The sequence below is a fragment of the Gopherus evgoodei genome, chromosome 4, assembly GCF_007399415.2.
Source record: "Gopherus evgoodei ecotype Sinaloan lineage chromosome 4, rGopEvg1_v1.p, whole genome shotgun sequence".
In the NCBI taxonomy this organism is placed as follows: domain Eukaryota; kingdom Metazoa; phylum Chordata; order Testudines; family Testudinidae; genus Gopherus; species Gopherus evgoodei.
The window spans coordinates 140,513,226-140,530,220 of record NC_044325.1 but is presented as its reverse complement, the minus strand read 5'-3'; the positions used below and the strand labels follow the sequence as shown (position 1 = coordinate 140,530,220).

Below are 16,995 nucleotides of genomic sequence, written 5' to 3'. Positions count from 1 at the left end.
CAGGACCTTAAACAAAAAGAATTAAATTGCCATGATAGAGAGTGAGCTCCCCAGCATTGGATGTTCTGTCCAGTTCCTCCACCAACTGAAGGCAAGCTTTTATGAAAGGCGAGCATCTCTTTTTCATGCCAACATTTCCTCTTCTTCTCAAAGCAATCCAGCTCGATACACCTCACTTCATCCAAGAGTTACATGCAGGAAATGTTTCTCAGTCAACAGTCAGGACCCATACCCTTGCTTCTGAGTGTGGTTGGCAGTGATTCATATCAACCATCTTATAAAATCCTGTCTTGCAGGTCAGAGTGAAATACTGTGTCTTTCTCTCCTCCAGCCTCAAGAATCTCTTAGGCCACCTTCTCAGTAAACAGAGAGATGCTCTCTGGTATTTTGGTATGTTTCAGAAAACTAAGCCTTAAGCTCTGATGCACTCATTACACTTCCATAGGCCTTTTCTAGCATCCTGAAGTCCTCAACTAGTCTCCAGTACTTGACTTGGGACCAGTTCCTAAGGCTACCCACAGTGCTGCATGATATAAATGATAACCAATTCATGATAACACTTTGCACTCATAGAAGCCTAAATGAAACAAATTGAAACAATGAAGTCAAAATGAAATGTTTTTACCCTTATTGAAGCAAAACGCAAAAGTCTAAATGATTCATCTCAAGGACCTGGGGAATTACAACCCACCAGCCTAACTTTGATCCCTAGAAAGATACTGGAACCAATTCTTAAACCATCAGTTTGTAAGTAGCCAGAGGATAATAGGGTTATAAGGAATTGTCAGCATGGAACTTCAGTGGGATTATTCTTCCTGTAGAAGAATCATGATACTTACTTCCTTATCTCAGCTCTTTCATACGCAGCATCAATAGCCCCTGTGTCAGTCAACACCGCTGCTGTGATCAACAGCCTCTGGCATCCAGTGCTTGCAGCCTCAGCCATTAAGGCTTCCAGCATTGCCTAAGGGGGCAGGGGCGGGGGGGCGGGAAATAAGGACAGTGGTCACTCTTGTTAGAAAGTCATTCGCTTTCCACAGTACTACAGCGAATGAGCTAGTACCAGCTGTGTTCGTTTGTTCCAGTGCTGATGAGCAGCACATGCTGGCATTCACTGCACAGCATTCTCTCAATAGTCTGCACAGCAGCTAGTCACTCAGGCACGGAGCAGGGTTTGACAGATCCTGAGCCTCCACAGCTTTTACTGATATCAGTGGGGCTAATACATGCTAAAGGTTAAGCGCGTGCTCAAATTCCTTTCTGGATGGGAGCACTTTGCAGGATGGAGGTGTGGGATAGCACATTGGTTTTTCACCTGAATCAAGATGGCAAAGCAATGCTTGTCTTCTGGTGGGCTGCCCCTAGGACCCAGCTATTCGAAGTCCAGGTCACTCCCATCGAACTCAGACTTATGGAGGTAGATGATCCCCGAGTCGATGCTTTTATGGTTACCTGGTGGGGTAGCCATGTCAGTGAACCTGGAAAGAAAAGATGTCCTAACTGGGCAATAGCATTATCACTTCACTCCTAAGTCTTATGAGTGACACCCCGTTCTGATCCCACTGAGAATGGGATTTGGAGTCAGGGAGCCCATTACCAGGAACAGGACACCAGCCATTAATCTATCCGCTGATTAATGCGGTGACTATAAACTCTGGGATAAAGAAAAGACAAAGTAGCATCAAATGGTTACATTAAAAGCTTAATCAGGTCTGATGGTGGTGGTACTTTATATCCCACCTGACAAAGCTCCAAGGACAAAATACAGTGAATCTTGCTAGAAAGAGTCACCGGTTATGTGGTTATTACACTCAAGGCTCTGCCTCTTCATCCCTTGTGACTCTTCCTGACTACATAGGTGCAGTGGGATAAAGCTGCCTGTTCCCCGTTGCCTTCCTAATATGGCCTTCCAAAGGAGACAGTGTGACCTCACAGCTAGAGCACTGGACTGGGACTCAGGAGATTTGGGTTTTGTTCCTCGCTTTGCCACTAATCTGCTGGGTGACTTTGTGCAAGTCACTTCCTCGCACTGTGCCTCAGTTTCTCCATATGTAAAATGGGGATAATGACACTGATTTCCTTTGTAAGGTGCTGTGAAATCTACACCTGGAAAGTGCTGTATAAGAGCTAGGTATTATTTAAATATAATGGGTCCCCATTCCTGTCGTTTAAGAACTACTTCTGTCTGGCAGGGTCAGATGTAGTGATTCCAGATCAGGACATCTGATGTGCTCACTTGTATCCTAATACCCAGAATGACCTCCCAGCTCACAACAATGGTTGTGGTTGGCCTTGGGAACAAACCAAACGCTGCACACATATTTATGGACAAGGCAAATTCTTTGTGTGCTTGGCAAATTAGAAAAGGGGAAGGGCTTTCCTGTTCTCTTACTCCCCATCCCTCTCTCAGGAGAGCAGAGAAATGAAACCCATCAGAAAGGAGTGTAACAATTTGCAAAAACTTGAGCACATTTCAGTCCAGACTAGCAACAGCCCACAGCCTTGAGTTACATAAAGTAGGATTAATTTTAGGGCGCGATGCTGCCCCTAGTTCACGTGCACAGTGCAAGTTATGACAGGACAGGGAGCACAGGGGACAGTAATCCTGCATGAATGACACATTGCAGCTTGGCCATGGTTACCCTGCCTCATACCATAAGTGGGGCCTAAGAGGGGAGTATGTAGCTAAGCACCATATTAACACTCTTGGTGATGGGGATCAATCTTAACCTTCAGTCGGTGTAGACATGTCCGTTTTCTTCTCAACCATTTACTCTGTGCTGTTGTGGGGAAAGGAACAGTTGCATATGGAGTTTAAGACTCCCTGCTTCTCCATGCAGAGGGCTATGCCTAACACAGAATCTCAGTTGCATACATGTGCAGTCTTGTGCTCACCCAGGAGCACAAGATCCTTTCATGCTCTTCTGAGAGTCATCCAAGGAGCTGCAGGGGCCAGGGCTTTTTTTTGCAACTCCAATGAAAGCAACGGAGCTAGATCAGGGTAAAACTGGAATAATGCATTGGGGTACAAGACCCCGACGCAGTTCGTGCTAGTACCACACATTGCTCTCCAGCTCAGAAACGCGGCAAAATTCCAGAGCTGGCCTGGATGGTGGAGTTCTGATTCCAGAACACGGAGGAAGAGGTTGAACACAAACCAAGGGAAGCTATTAATCACTGGACAGACATTCAATCAATCCCCAAGTGCATCCAAGGTTCACACGTCAACAGTGACTCGCTGCTATTAGAGAATTTCTTTTATTATGAACTTAAAAATAATTATTTTCACTCTACTTTTGTCCAACTCAGGTTATCATCAAAAAAGCCTAATCCAAAATGACCAAACAAAAATATAAATTTATAAATATACAATGTCTGTATGTACATACATTCTTCTATACAACAAATGCACTAGCAGGCTTGACAATGGCACATGCAGGGCTCTTTCGCTAGGGATAACATTTAACAGCTTCTGGCTGGATTCTGAGTCTCCCTCGATGGTACAATTCTAACTCAGGGAAAAATGGTATTTTACATGCTGGTACTGGTGGCATTTAGGCCCCAGTTCTGCTCTTGCTGAAGTCAATGGCAAATCTCCCACTGACTTGGATGGTACAGAATGAAACCCACACATTGCAAAGGCCAGTGCCTGCCTTTAGAATCTCCCTTCAGCAACCACATTTGACCCTCAATGTATTAAACACGGGAGGGATGGGACATCACCATTAACTACAACAGCTACTGCTTTGGCCAAGGTTGCCTTCTGAATGGAGGAGGATTCTAGCAGAAAAACAAGGCACATCCAAGCATGGACATTTCTTCGCTCCATCATCTCAGCCACAGCACACAGAGCCCTTGCCTTCTGAAAGCAGGTTCTCAGCACAAGAATCGGCTTGAGTGAAGAGGTGGTTGTGATTACTGCCCCCTACCACCTGCCCATGCCACACTTGTCCTTCAGCTGGGAAGTTAATGAGACTTCTTCCAGTGGGTAAAGTACTGAAGCGTAAGAGGGCAGCATCCTACCCTCTCACCTGGGCAATGCTGCCAGCCTGCAGAGGGCATCGCTTCCTGATCACAGTCTCATGAGGCAGCATGGTGAATTGTTCCAGGAATCAACAAACCAGCTAGTAACGAGGGAATAGAATGGAAGACAAAGGGATTTATTTCTGGGTAGCTGGAGAGTGATAGGTAAAAGGGCAACTGTATCAACCACAGCGTGCACGGACAGAGAGGCAGGTAGAGCACCAAGACAGATATTTCCTATAGGCTTCTGGTTCCCTGTGCAAATGCACAGTAAGCTGGATGTTAGTGGAGTGACAGAAAGGGCTGCGCTCACCCAATTTCACTGCAGAGATAGAGAGTTAAAAGAGCTGGTTTACTGAGGTGGAAAGGGAATGAGATTTTGGTACTTTTCATCTCAAGATCTTTTCCACATATGCCTTTTGAAAAAAAGGTCCGATCGATTTTGCCTTGTTTCAATAGCTCTAAAGTGTTTTATTTCTATTTTTCCAAAAATTAATTTAAAAACTGCTTTAAACCATCAACTTGTAGTCTACTTTTCTTTCTCGGGCAGCCCAATTTTGGGAGGCGTAGTGAGTGAGCTAAATCTGTATACATGTGCTTGAGAGGAGAACCTTCCGCGCTTCCAAGGATGATAGTGTTTAATAAGGGAATCTGAAGCGGTCGAGCCATTTGCAATTGATAGTCTGACCTCTGCAACCGCTATGGGTGCAATGTTTTAATCTGCCATGAAATCTCTGCTATTGCTGAATATTTTCACTAAGGCATCTTTTCATCTAGCACTAGCAGTCAGAGAAAGCTATTTGGTATTAGGGGCAATCCCTGGTTGGGTCCATGTATTTACATATGCATTTACAGTATGGAGTTTCTCTACTCAGGCTTTACTCATTCTTACTCAAGGAAAACTGTTGAAGTCAACCAGTGTTTTGCCCAAATAAAGGCTGAGTCAAAGTTAAGTAAGGGTCTCAGGATCCAGGCTTGAGTGAAGACTTATACCACCCCATACGTCATGCTAGAACGAGCATGTTTTTTGACTGTTGAAGAAAAGGAGACTTTCCAGTGAATAAAAGCCCTGTATTTCCACAGGAGAAAAATGGACCATAATACTGGCCATAAGGACAGTCCATCAATTGATTCTCATTCCGTATTCCAAAACCTACAGCACAGTGGGTTTCAAACAGCTGCCAGACTCTCAGGGGACCTGTATTGCACTGAAACCAAACAGAATCGAAAGAGAGCCTGAAGCAGCTGTTAGATCTTGCTGTTCAGTCAGTTGGAAAATATTCTCTAACGGTATAAACAGCATCCTTACTGCTTTTAAGTGCAGCTGTAGCCAGAAAAGAATGGCTTTCTGGAGCTCTGTATGTATTCCTCTCCCTTTAAGTGACACACCAGATGCACAAGGTTTACCAGATTTAAAAAAAAAACAAAAAACAACAAATCAACTTTTAACTGCCAACATTATAAACAAAGTTTGGGAACTGAAAACCCACCAGAGATTCTTCTGCCTCTTACTGTATAGTCTCCTAGAAATGAAGCCTCTGCAAAGTGAATTTAGCTGATGCTGTGCAAAACAGAGAGAAATCCAACACTATGGCTAACAGGTGTAAAAATCTTGGACTTTTGCCAGAGAAATGCACTAATAAGACAAAGATACACAAGAAGCTGATCTATTAATTAGGAGGGAACGATTCTGACAGATCTGTTGAGTAAGAAGGGGACCACAGTTAATTTTCTGACTATAAATGCACTTTAAAAAATAGTGGCAACATTTTCTGCACCTCCACATTTAAACACAAGTGCCGTACTTGGGCAGTCTTCCTCATGACCCTGATATACATGCAGAACTCTGCAAACCAAAACACCAACAACTCTTGAATATTCAGCAACTTTGGGAAAGTTTGGATCTGGGTCTGGATTTCATGGTAGGACCCCTAGCTCTGGACAACCTCAAACTCCAGGGAAGTTTAAGATATGGAGCTCTGCGCAGCAGCTCAAGCCAATCTCTGGTTCAAATAGAGATCAGAGTTAACAAGGGACCATGGTGTGAATCCTGTGCACACCAATGCAAACAGGCAGAGTGGAATGGACAAGTCATTCTTTGAATCTAGACGAGGACTCCACCTGCCTGTGCAAGCACATAGTCCGTTCTGAACGGTCCACTGGGAAGCGTTAACCAGTGAAAACCCTTCTGTGTGCCTCCTCCTTACAGAATAAATCCATCCCATGAAGAGGAGGAATGTCACAGCTGCAGCTCAGTCTTCTCTGGATAGATGGGCTGATTCCAGTGTGAGGACTGGTGGTTTCCATGCCCCTTCCCTACTGACTATGCCAAGCTAGTGAGAGAAGAGGGAGTGGGGGAGGGAGGGAAAGAGTGTCATTTGGTATGTACAGGAGGTCATCTCTCTGCTTCAGCCACTCCACCAGCAGTCTCTCCCCTTTTTGTCCTGCACCACTCACAGCAGCAAAGGAAACCTCCATGGGACAGCCAGCGGGCCTCCTCTTCCTCCATGCAGTCAGCTTGCTGCAGCTCACTTCTTCCTGCGAATCTTGGGTTTTTTCACTGGCCGGAGGTAGGGATTGTCTATTAGGCTCTCCTCTCCATTGCGGCTGCCGGACAGGGATGCGTTTTGCTGTAGCACTGAAGCATTCTCTTTCTCAGCCCCCGAATCATCCTGCCAAGTAAAAACAATACATATTTGAAGTTAGGACCAGCTGAGCTGAGGGAGTGTGAACCATGGAGTCTGCAGACCAAAGAGATACACAGCAACCAAGATCAATAGGGATAATGAACAACCAGCAGAGCTGAGGGAGATGACCCTTGTTTCCTACTGGAAGCAGATGCCTATGGGAACAGTACAGGATTCCAGGGAAATCCTCCTTCCTCTGAGGTAGCAGTGAAAGTGCCCCCATATATTCAGGATCCCACATTAACCACCACAAGGCTCTAGTCTGTGAGCTGAAGCATGACGAAGATCTATGGCATTTTGTGTGTCATTTATACTGGTGCAAAGGGGATGCAAAATGGTGCCCAAATGAACACTTGACACTCTGCCCAGGCATGTCAATGATGATTCAAAGTACAAGACAGGAGAATCAGACCCAAGGAGGGTCATAATGGGGAGTTCCAAGTTTCTGATCCTGGCCATACCGTGCTCATATGGAGGGGGAGGTTCTCCGTGTCCGTCTGGTCATCTTGCTCAGATGAATCTGTTTCCTCCATCTGCTGCATCTCCAGCTCAGAGGGGAGAAGCGCAGTCAGGTATGGTATTGTGAAAGGCCTGGCAGCAATCACTAGGGATGGGGAAGGGAGGGCACGGTTAGCATTGAAAGACTTGCTTCTCAATTAAATGTGTGTTATTTCTAAGCCAGCAGCTATCAGGAAGCACTGAAGCAAATATATTATTTAAAAAGCCCAAACACTGTTTAATCTCTCCCTCCCTCCCCCACACTCTGCCAATATTTCCACCATCCAGAATCAAAAAATATAGAAGCTGCTGTCCTGGATCAAGACATTGGTCCATCAAGTCTATTATCCTGCCCCTCAAAGTAGCCAGTACCTGATGCCTCAGAGAAAAGGGCACAACTTCCTTAACGCTTCCGGCCATGTGAACAATTCAGTACACGGGACAGAGGAATTCCTCCTGATCCCCAAAGAGGATCAATCACCTTATGCCCTGAAGTATGAGATCCGAACACCGTTGGAATAATAACACTTTGTACTTACACAGCACTTTTCAGTTGAGGACCTCAAAGCACTATGGTGAGGTGGATATTACCACCTTCATTTTGCAGGTGGGAAAGTTGAGGCACAGAAAACCTGATAATCAGAAGAGCTGAGCGCCTGCAATTCCCATTTACTTCATAGGAAGTTGCCGGTGGTCAGCACTTTTGTAAATCAGGCCCAGAAAGGGGAAGCGACTTGCTAAAAGTTACAAAGTGAGTCCGTGACAGAGCCAGGATTAGAACCCAAGGGTCCTCGCACACAGCATCCTGATCAGACCATGCCTCTTATGTAAGGTGTACCCTCAGAAAGGAAGGCTGGAACTGTATTTAGGATGTCAGCTGGGCACCTGGGAGACCCAGATTCAATTCTATGTTTTCCCACATGTCCTGTGTGACCGTGGGAGGCATGAGATTCAGTCCCCTATCTGTAAAATGGGGCTAACAGTATTTCCTTTCTCCACAGGGTTGTTGGGAGGATAAATACATGAAAGAGTCTGTAGTACTCAGATATTACATGAGTGCCATGCAAGAACCTAAGATAGATAAAGAAATACTTTATATCTAGCGTCTGGCATTGGGCATCTTAGATAGCTCTTACGTGGGAATGTGCTGACATCATCCTTGAAGAGACTCTGCGTCTCCCCTGTCTTTGCCATGAAGCGAGTCAGAGCTCTTTCCACATCACGCCTCTGCGAGGCTGCCTTTTCCCGTAGTATCTGGTAATCTGAAACTGGCTCCCGGTATGTCTGTTGGGCAGGGAGAGAGAGAACAAGGAGATGTACAGACTTAGGACTTGTAGGTACTAGCTCTGTAATACAGTTATTGGATGCAGGACAGCCAACTCAAGTTAAAGACACAACTGGTGAGTGGATGATCCAACGAAACAATGCCTTGCAGAGAGCTGCAGAGCTCAGAAGTACAGAAACCTATAGCCCAGTGAACTTCCAACACTGTGATGATTCACAGTAAATGAGAAAGTGTCCTAGATAAATGGGTATCATGCCAATATTAAAAGGACTTAAGTTGCTGCTGCTGCAATGCCAAAGAGACAATGAAGGACATTTTGTAAAGTCTTTTCCACTCACCGGAGTTTTGATGTAGGTGTGAGGATCCGGGAACTCAGGAAAATGGCCAGGGATGTGGGATGGATGGGGTTTGTTCTGTCCAGCCGTCAGGGCTTTGGGAGTCACGGGCTGATTTGTCACAGGTGCTGCAGTTAAATAATAAAAACCTAGTCGTCATTGTTCAGCCAAATCCCCAGCATAAGAGGAATGTAAGCAGAAATTGAGCTGATATTTCAATCTATAGACCATATATAGTATAACCAGGGACAGATCAGCTCCCCTAGGCAACAGTTTCCAACTCCATTCTAGATCACTCCAAGGAACAATGACTAGTTGAAATTGACAGTGAATTGCATTCAGTCCACAGCGTTAAGTATGTGGGCAGCAAACACCATATAGAGAAGTTCAGTGGGAAACGGGGTAACACTGGAACTGTAGCAACTACTTTGACAAATGGTGCCCTATTCGTTCATTTGTCGGTTCCAGAAAATCTTAATATAAACTGCTCTTCTAGTAGTAGTAGTCCGCTCCACTGTGCCTCAAAAGAACAGAAACTCTGGGTGCACGCAGAGGGGCTGGTGGAGTACGGAATACAAGTGCCGTACCTGCAAGCTAAGATTTTAAGGTCCCCAAAATTTTGGGAATGGTCATCAACATTTACAGGCACAGAATTACTTGTGGATCCACAGGTTAGTCAATTTCTCTGTCGTTTGTCATCAATTTCACCTTCTGGTTGTTGTGCCCTAGCCCCACTCTGCAATGTTCAGGGTACAAAATTTCAAGGGGGATTTTTATTTGTTAAAAATGTTACTTTAAACAAAATAAAGTCCCATAGAAACAGTCTATTGGTCTCAGGATCCATAAAATCTGGTTTTTACTATATATAGATTTTCAACCAAACATCACTTGACAGAATCCCTTTAACAGCCATTTCAATCTATCTATATTGCTTTGAATTATTTATCTACTATTGTTTTTCCTGGCACCAATTTACTTGCTTAGTACAAATTAATTCCCTTGCTAGATGATGCCCCACATACGTGCAGTGATGACCATCCGCTGGGAGCGCTTGGCATATGCAGGGAGAGTTTCTACATTGAACCCTGAAACACAGGAGATGGGGAAACAGAAATCACGCTATTATCAATAAACCAAGGACTGACAAATGTGGCTGCTTGCCCACATAGAAAACACTGCTTCTTGGCTCAATTCTGATCTCACTGAAGTCCGTAGAAATTTTGCCATTTACTTCAAAGGGAATCGGACAGAACTCCAAAGTCTATATTTATACCTATCTAAGCATCAGAATGAGGCCTTTCCACTAAGACCTGGATCATTGAGACCACCCTCTCCTCCTGTTCTAATGTCTATGTTTTTTCTCTCCAGAACCCTTTTCTCTCTTTCCTTAGAGCCTGGAATAGAACCCAGGAGTCCTAGCCCACTCCTTGCTCAGACCACTAGACAATTACACCTTCCTTACAATAACCACAAGAGGCACAAATCTGCACAGAACAGGTCCATCTGTACCAGAGAGAGCATTAGGAAGAGTTGCATTTAGGAAAATATGCAGATGTCCTTGATTTCCTATCTGGCTCCCTAAGCTACGAACTTGGCCTAGACAGGTAGTGCCAGCTTTGCTCTGGTGATCATGTAGTGCTAATTAAGCTGGTGGCTCATATGGCATTTTGTCAGGTCAACAGTCTTATTAATGCTCCCCGCACAGTATCTGCAGAACCCAGCGCAGAGCTGCCTGCTGCCAGTTTGTTTGCCCCATCTGAAAGGCAATGCTATTCTTAGTCAGGCTGGAGGATGCCAAACAAGCCATGTTCTAATACCAGCAGGAACAATGGTAGCAAAACCACCCTCCACCCCACCCCAATCCTTCGTGATGCAACCACTGGGGCTTGCTGTGTACCAGTCTGATACTCACCCATTTCGACTAAGGTAACGACAATATCCGAAAGGGTTGGCTGAGTTCTTGCTGTGTGCTCACAGTAGGACTTGGCGCTCCTTCCTATTTCTGACACATCTGGGAAAGAAACATCCAGCAGAACATGGACATAAACAGACAATGGCTCCAGAGTTATAACAGACTAATCCTGCTTTCAGACACTTATAGCTGACGAGAGCGTCACTGAGCCCTTTCACTGAGGTTAGAAAGGAAAGAAAAGGTCTTCTGAAATATAAGGTCTTACTGCTGGATTTTTAATTCTTTTGTTAAAAAATGTCCGTGCATCATTTAATGGAGACATTAAGATCAAATAATCAGACAGCTTCTACAAAGTTTGCAGCACATTCATTTGCAAGTATACAAAACCCCAGGTTTGTGAACTCAGAAAAACATGTATACTAAGCAATGAGTGCACAAATCAGAAAGTTAGGTGTATAGTTGTCTCTCTTAGGTACTTCTATGGCCCCCTTTACTAGAGTAGCAGCACCTCACAAACTTTACTGGATTTATCCTCAAACCAACCCTGTGAAGCAGGGCAGAGCTATTTACCCCCATTTTACAGATGGGGAACAGAGGCAGAGAGAAACTAAGTGACTTGCTCAAGGTTTCAAAGGGAGTCTGTGGCAGGGCAGGAAACTGAACTCAAGTCTCTTAAGTACTAGGCTAGTGCCCTAATCACTGGACCATCCTTTCTCTCTCTAGCTACCTCATTTACACAAATGAATAAGTGCATGCAAAATATATACATTTAAGATTGGAAGCCTGTTTGAAAATGTTGCCCTAAACTTTAGAAAGAGACCAATGTAAAGCTTCAGTAATTAAGAAGCAATTACCTACTCTGGTGATCTGTCAGGTCTGTTAATATTATAGCAACGTTGCTGTATCATGGGTGCTCATATTTATTTCCAGGGGGAATACTTGATTTTAAGACCTCTGTATTTTATTTCAGAAACTACACTGGCCTCTCAAGTCTCTGCTTTATTGGTTGAAAAGGCTGCACCTGTGATACAGATACTTACAGCTCTGTAACATCTCTGTCAGGGTTTCCACTGCTGCCTTTTCAGCACTCTCAAACCCAGCCTCGGTCAGCAAGGAGCTGACCACAACTTGCAGAGTCCTTCTCCGAGCCAAGTAATAGTTGTCTGCGGGGGTTGTTGAGTGTTTGCCTCCTGATCTCTATAGAAACAGATTCCCCCCCCCCAAAAAAAAAAAACAAAACAAAACAGGAGACTGTTAACGAAAGGATGTAACAATGGCTTCAAAGAAGTGAAAAACACCACCACTTGATCACAGAGGAGTAGGGTACAGAAGGATATCATGCAAGAGTCTAATATCAGTTCCCCAAACCTCAACTCTGCCTATATCACCTCAGCCCTGACTTCCACACTCCCTCCTATTCCAATCTGGCAAAAGAACAGATTAGAAGTAAGCATTAGGAATCACACTGATTCTGTTGCATTGTCACACTAAGTCACCAGATAGGATCGGACTAGCATTAGACTCACAGTTCTGGAACAATTTGGAGTGCGCTCAGGGGCAGAACTGTGAGCACGCTGCAAGTGGAACTTTAACAAAGCAGTGTGGTGTAGTGTTTACAGTAGGATACTAGGAGCCAGGCATCCAGCTCTGCCTTGATTTAACAAATACTTATTGTTAATTTTATTTCCCCTTCACAGTTTGCTTGTCTTCTCAGATTGTAGGCTGCTGGAGCTAGGGACAGGGTCTTGTACATAAGGAAAGCACTTAGCTGCTACTGAAATCCAAACAAACTATAGAAATAAGTTAGAAGCAACGAGGAACAGCACCTCCTATCTGATCCACTGGCAGCTGTGAGTATGCAGTGCCGCTGAAAAGCAGCCCATCAACCTCTCTGTCCCTCAGCTGCCCACTTGTAAAACAGCGATAACATCATACTGCCATTGCACTTCCTGTTTCTCTAGCACCTAACTGAGGGAGGATCTCAAAGACAAACGGAGCATCCCTTTTACACAGGAGCATGTTACTAGCCCCTCGTGCACACAGGCAGACAGAGGCCCAGGGAGGGGAAAGCAAGTCTGCAGCAAACCAGGAGCAGCACCCAAGTGAGCTGGCCCTAGTCCCTGCTTCAGACACTAACAAATGTGGCACTGGCACCCCACTCCCGGACCCCATGTGCCCCCTCCTCTGCTCCATTCCACGACTAGCGTGAAGCCCCTAACAGCCCCCGCCCCTGTGCTAAGCCCTGCCAGGGCACTAAATACTCTGGGGCTCGCCTCGCAGCCATCCATACACTGTCACTTTAAGACCCTCCCATGTGCTCCCCCATCCAATCTTCCTGTGATTGGCAGCGACCACGGTCAATCAGGCTATAGGCACTTCGACCAATTGAAAACAAACTTCACACCCCGCCTACTCCTGCAGATCAGCCAATCAGAGGCTCCCTCTCTTAGGCACAGCAGGCCTATAGCCGCCCACCCTGGCCGCAGCCGCTTCATCCCGTGTCGGATAAGCCGATCGCTCGGCCACCTTGACCCGTGCGTTGGCCGTTTTCCAAGGAACTTAACCCCCCGGTATCCGCCGTTACCGTGCCCGAGCCGCTGGACACCGTGTCCGCCATCTTGAATCCATGGGCCACGACGCGCGTGCGTGGCCGCGCGGGGCATTATGGGACTTGTAGTCCTGAAGAGAGGCGGGGGTTGCAGGGAGAACCCATTGGCCTGGGGGCTGTGATGGGAAAACTTGTGCTGAGCCTGGGATACAGAGGAGCCCTACTGAGGGGAGCTGTCTAGTCTACATGAGTCTGGACAGAGCCTAAAACAGCTCCAAGAAATGTGAATTGCACAGACCCAGTGATTTAAAGGGTATCACTGTTAACTATTTCATGGCTGAGCAAGGGACGACAGAGCCTGGCTTAGGGGTGGAATTTGCGAGGGCGCCATTAATTTATTTTTCCAGTTCACACCCTGGCCAGTCTTAAGAAGACAGGACTTTTTGTGGGATTGGTCCAGTGTGCTACTGAAAACTCCTGGAAACCTTGCTGCAGTAGCTCTTCTCGCCATTGCTTCTCCCAAAATACTGTTCCCCAAATTGCCGTGTCCCCAAAATCTACCCCAAAATGTGTTAAACATCCACTCAGTTCGTACCCTAGTCATATGGTACAAAGGCTGCCAGAAAGCAATGCAGTGCAAGAGATGAGGTACCTGTCTAGACAAAGAAACTATCCATTCTCTCTAATTGCAGTACAAATGAAAGGACCCCCATGAAAAAGGAGCTCTCTGCTTTTCTGACATAAGGGGTCAAAGAATAGTCAGGTTGTCCTTCAATTCTTTTATTTCAGTTTGGCCAATAGTTTATTTTTTTACTACTTTTGCAACCACAATAAAATGTCTGATATTTATGCAGAACCTTTCATCTCAAAGGATGCTGCTGAGTTTCAGTGTCCAACAGATGGAAAGTTAGACTCTACAAAAAAAGTTTCTTGTTAAGCTCATATGAAGAGCCTAAATCACTTGGTCAGGTTGCTTGAAATATTCTTCGGTTTGTTTCTCACTAAGCAGTGCTTTCTGAGCACAGCTTCAATTTCCCTTCTAGGGTGTTCAGATCTTGTAATCAAAACTTTGGTGAATGTCAGAAGTCGGTTGTGTGCTTCAGAAACTACAGAACAGGAAACCCCCCTCCTACAGCTCTCACCTCTTGCTTCCTGTTTAACTACATGGGTGAGGGGAGAGAAGCATCTTAGGAACCAATAACTGTGTTGCAAAAGAGAAATGTAAACAACAGCTGCCACGCTGGAAATTAAAGGTCCTGAACTCGGTCAATTCAGATTGCAATGCAGCTTCCACGCAGCGCTCGTTTTTCAGAAGCAATGGTAGCGAAAACAGTAACCCATGGAAAAAAGAACGGGTGGAGGAGAGGAAAGACTGGATTGCTGAAAGGAAACATGTCCGGTGAAGCAAATTTCCTGATTGTCAAGAAAGGTAGGAGGAGATTTAGTTGCATTTTTATTGTAAAGTGTAAATTGAAAAAGAGAAAGAGAAAGAGAGAGATCTCATGTCATAAACAACAAAGGACCAGGAAAAAATTGGTTCCAAAGAGGTTGGTCGAACATAAGAATCTCGGAGACACTTCAGAGTGGTTGCTTGACAGGGAGTGATTGTTTATTGGAAGTAGATCTTGGTGCAGGGTTCGTTATGTATATATATCCCCTTGTTGTGCAGATGGTGTCAGAACCAAACAAACCAGTGACGCAGTAACTTCTGTAGCCCACAGCGGGTGTGTGTGCCCTTGCCAGAAGTGCTGGAGTGGAGGCCTAGAAGCCCCCATTAGTGAGCTAAGATGTCTGTGTCTTCTTGCAAAAGACACACGGCAGGGTTTTCACAAGTGCTGAGTCCCTGCATCTTGTAAGTGGAGTTGCCATGGCCCAGCACTTCTGAAAAGCAGGACCTTCATGAATAAACCAAGATTACAGATGACCACGGGAAAAGCGACTTGTAAGAGTACTTAGTGCTGGTACCTTATGATGGAATCCTCTGGTTAACTGTTGACATGGGTCTGAACCGGTTTGGGTGAAGAGGGGAAGGTGCACTCTAGCTAGTCTGGATTGAAAACCTCAACTCACTGGTACTGCCTGAAGCTAAAGCACAGGGTCAGGCTTAGCCAATAATGTTTATAAGAGTAATAGCTGACTCTCAAACCAAGAGGTAGCGTGGCATACCACATATATACCATTAGCACCGCACACCTCAATTCACACCCTACCTCCACCTTGGCTTATGTGGTACCTAGCATGGCATGTCTGAATCTGTAGCTGGGCATACCTGATATCCATCCATAACATGGACCAGCTGGTACTTACCTGTAACATGGCACACCTGAATCCATGGCAAGAAAGTGACGCATCTCTGGGGTGCCATGATGCTAATTCACTGTGTGTCATATATCTGTCAAGCTAGGGACTCCATCATGTGAAACCCAGGTTAGGAATGGATGTAAAATGCTAATATGGAGAAATGGGAGTGGAGACGGCTGAGAGAGTGTATGAACATCAAGCACCACACCAGAGCATTGAGCAGTGGTGCAATTACTCCGTGTAAATACATCAACAGTCTCTAAGTCCAGGAGAAATATCCCACAAAAAATAGCCCCCCTTCTCCTTGTCCTCAGAAGATTAGGACCAGAAACTCAAACATTTCATGCAACAGGGAGCCATTGTGAGGGGCAAGTAGATGGGGGCACAGTGCAGAGTGAGGGAGTATTATCTAGTGATTAGAGCTTAGGACCTAGTCCCATATCTGTCGCTAATTCACTCAGTGACCTTAGGCGAGGCACTGTTGTGCCTGAGTTTCCACGTGTATGCGACAGGAAGGGTGTTAATATTATCTACCCACCTGTGTTAATTACATTGAGAACCTTGTGTGAAAGGTGTGATATAAATGCAAAGCATTATTTATTAGTCTTGTTATTGCTATTTATTTTATTATCTCAGGCCTTAGAATTCCCTCTACTTGGTTGGAACATTGCTCTCCTCAAGACTGGTAGCCTGCCTTTCCATACTTTGAAATATCTAGTATTTCAGAGTGCTATGGTAAAGGGGAATTTTAGGCAAATTTAGGGCTTCATCAGTCCCTGTGACACACAGGAAGACTGGGATGAATCTTGTAAAACTAGCAGAGGGAAGGCTCTGTTTGGGTAACTCATCACTGACATCTGTTGTGAACATCGTTGTTCTCCCTTCTTAAGGCCTGGTTTTATTGTTTGTATGAAAACATTTTGTCTCTTTGACAAACAAAGGGGAAATCGCTTCACCCTAGTTTGGTATGGGCCCCCCAACAAACTCTGTGTAACAAAACAAAAACAATCCCCTGCAACAACAAAAAAAGGTGGGGGAGAGAAACTCCACTATAATATTTAAAAAATTCTGTACCAATAACCAAGAGTGACACTTAATAATCATGTCCATTGCCTCTTTCACCAAAGAATCTCAAAGCACTTTACAAACATCAATACATTAAGCCAACTGTCAACAATACTTCTTCTCAAAACCAGGACTAGAACTCAGGATTCCAGATCCCCAGGACTTAACCAATAGACCCACTTTCCTTAGAGCCTGTGTCATGGTATAATTCCCCACTCTGAACCTTAGCATCCAAAAGATGGGGTACCAGCATGAATTCCTCTAAGCTCAATTACCAGCTTAGTACTTGTAGCGCTGCCACCAACCAGGAATTCCAGTGCCTGGTACATTCTGGTCCCCCA

The 16,995-nt window shown here is 45.1% G+C and overlaps 2 protein-coding genes across 3 annotated transcripts in view; one reads left to right on the top strand and one right to left on the bottom strand.

Annotated features, from left to right (window-relative positions):
* Positions 1 to 5,674: 5,674 nt before the first annotated feature.
* TAF8 (TATA-box binding protein associated factor 8) lies at positions 5,675 to 13,380 on the bottom strand. 2 transcript variants are annotated; one of them, XR_004000246.1, is made up of 9 exons: positions 13,325 to 13,380; positions 11,781 to 11,937; positions 10,741 to 10,839; positions 9,851 to 9,913; positions 8,832 to 8,956; positions 8,345 to 8,492; positions 7,172 to 7,314; positions 6,481 to 6,695; positions 5,675 to 6,356 (listed from the first exon to the last, which is right to left on the bottom strand). XR_004000246.1 is itself a non-coding variant. In XM_030561469.1 (8 exons), exons 1-8 carry the CDS (start codon positions 13,355 to 13,357, stop codon positions 6,552 to 6,554), a joined length of 912 nt encoding a protein of 303 aa, XP_030417329.1. In that variant the 5' UTR covers positions 13,358 to 13,380; the 3' UTR covers positions 5,675 to 6,551. The 2 variants fall into 2 exon arrangements, 1 of the variants encoding a protein (XP_030417329.1); XM_030561469.1 differs by having other exon boundaries at positions 5,675 to 6,695.
* A 965-nt stretch (positions 13,381 to 14,345) lies between these two features.
* CCND3 (cyclin D3) overlaps positions 14,346 to 16,995 on the top strand; it is a 68,311-nt gene continuing 65,661 nt past the window's right edge. The window contains exon 1 of the mRNA XM_030561460.1: positions 14,346 to 14,717. The gene's annotated coding sequence lies outside the window, so the exon portion shown is untranslated. The remainder of the gene's footprint in view (positions 14,718 to 16,995) is intronic.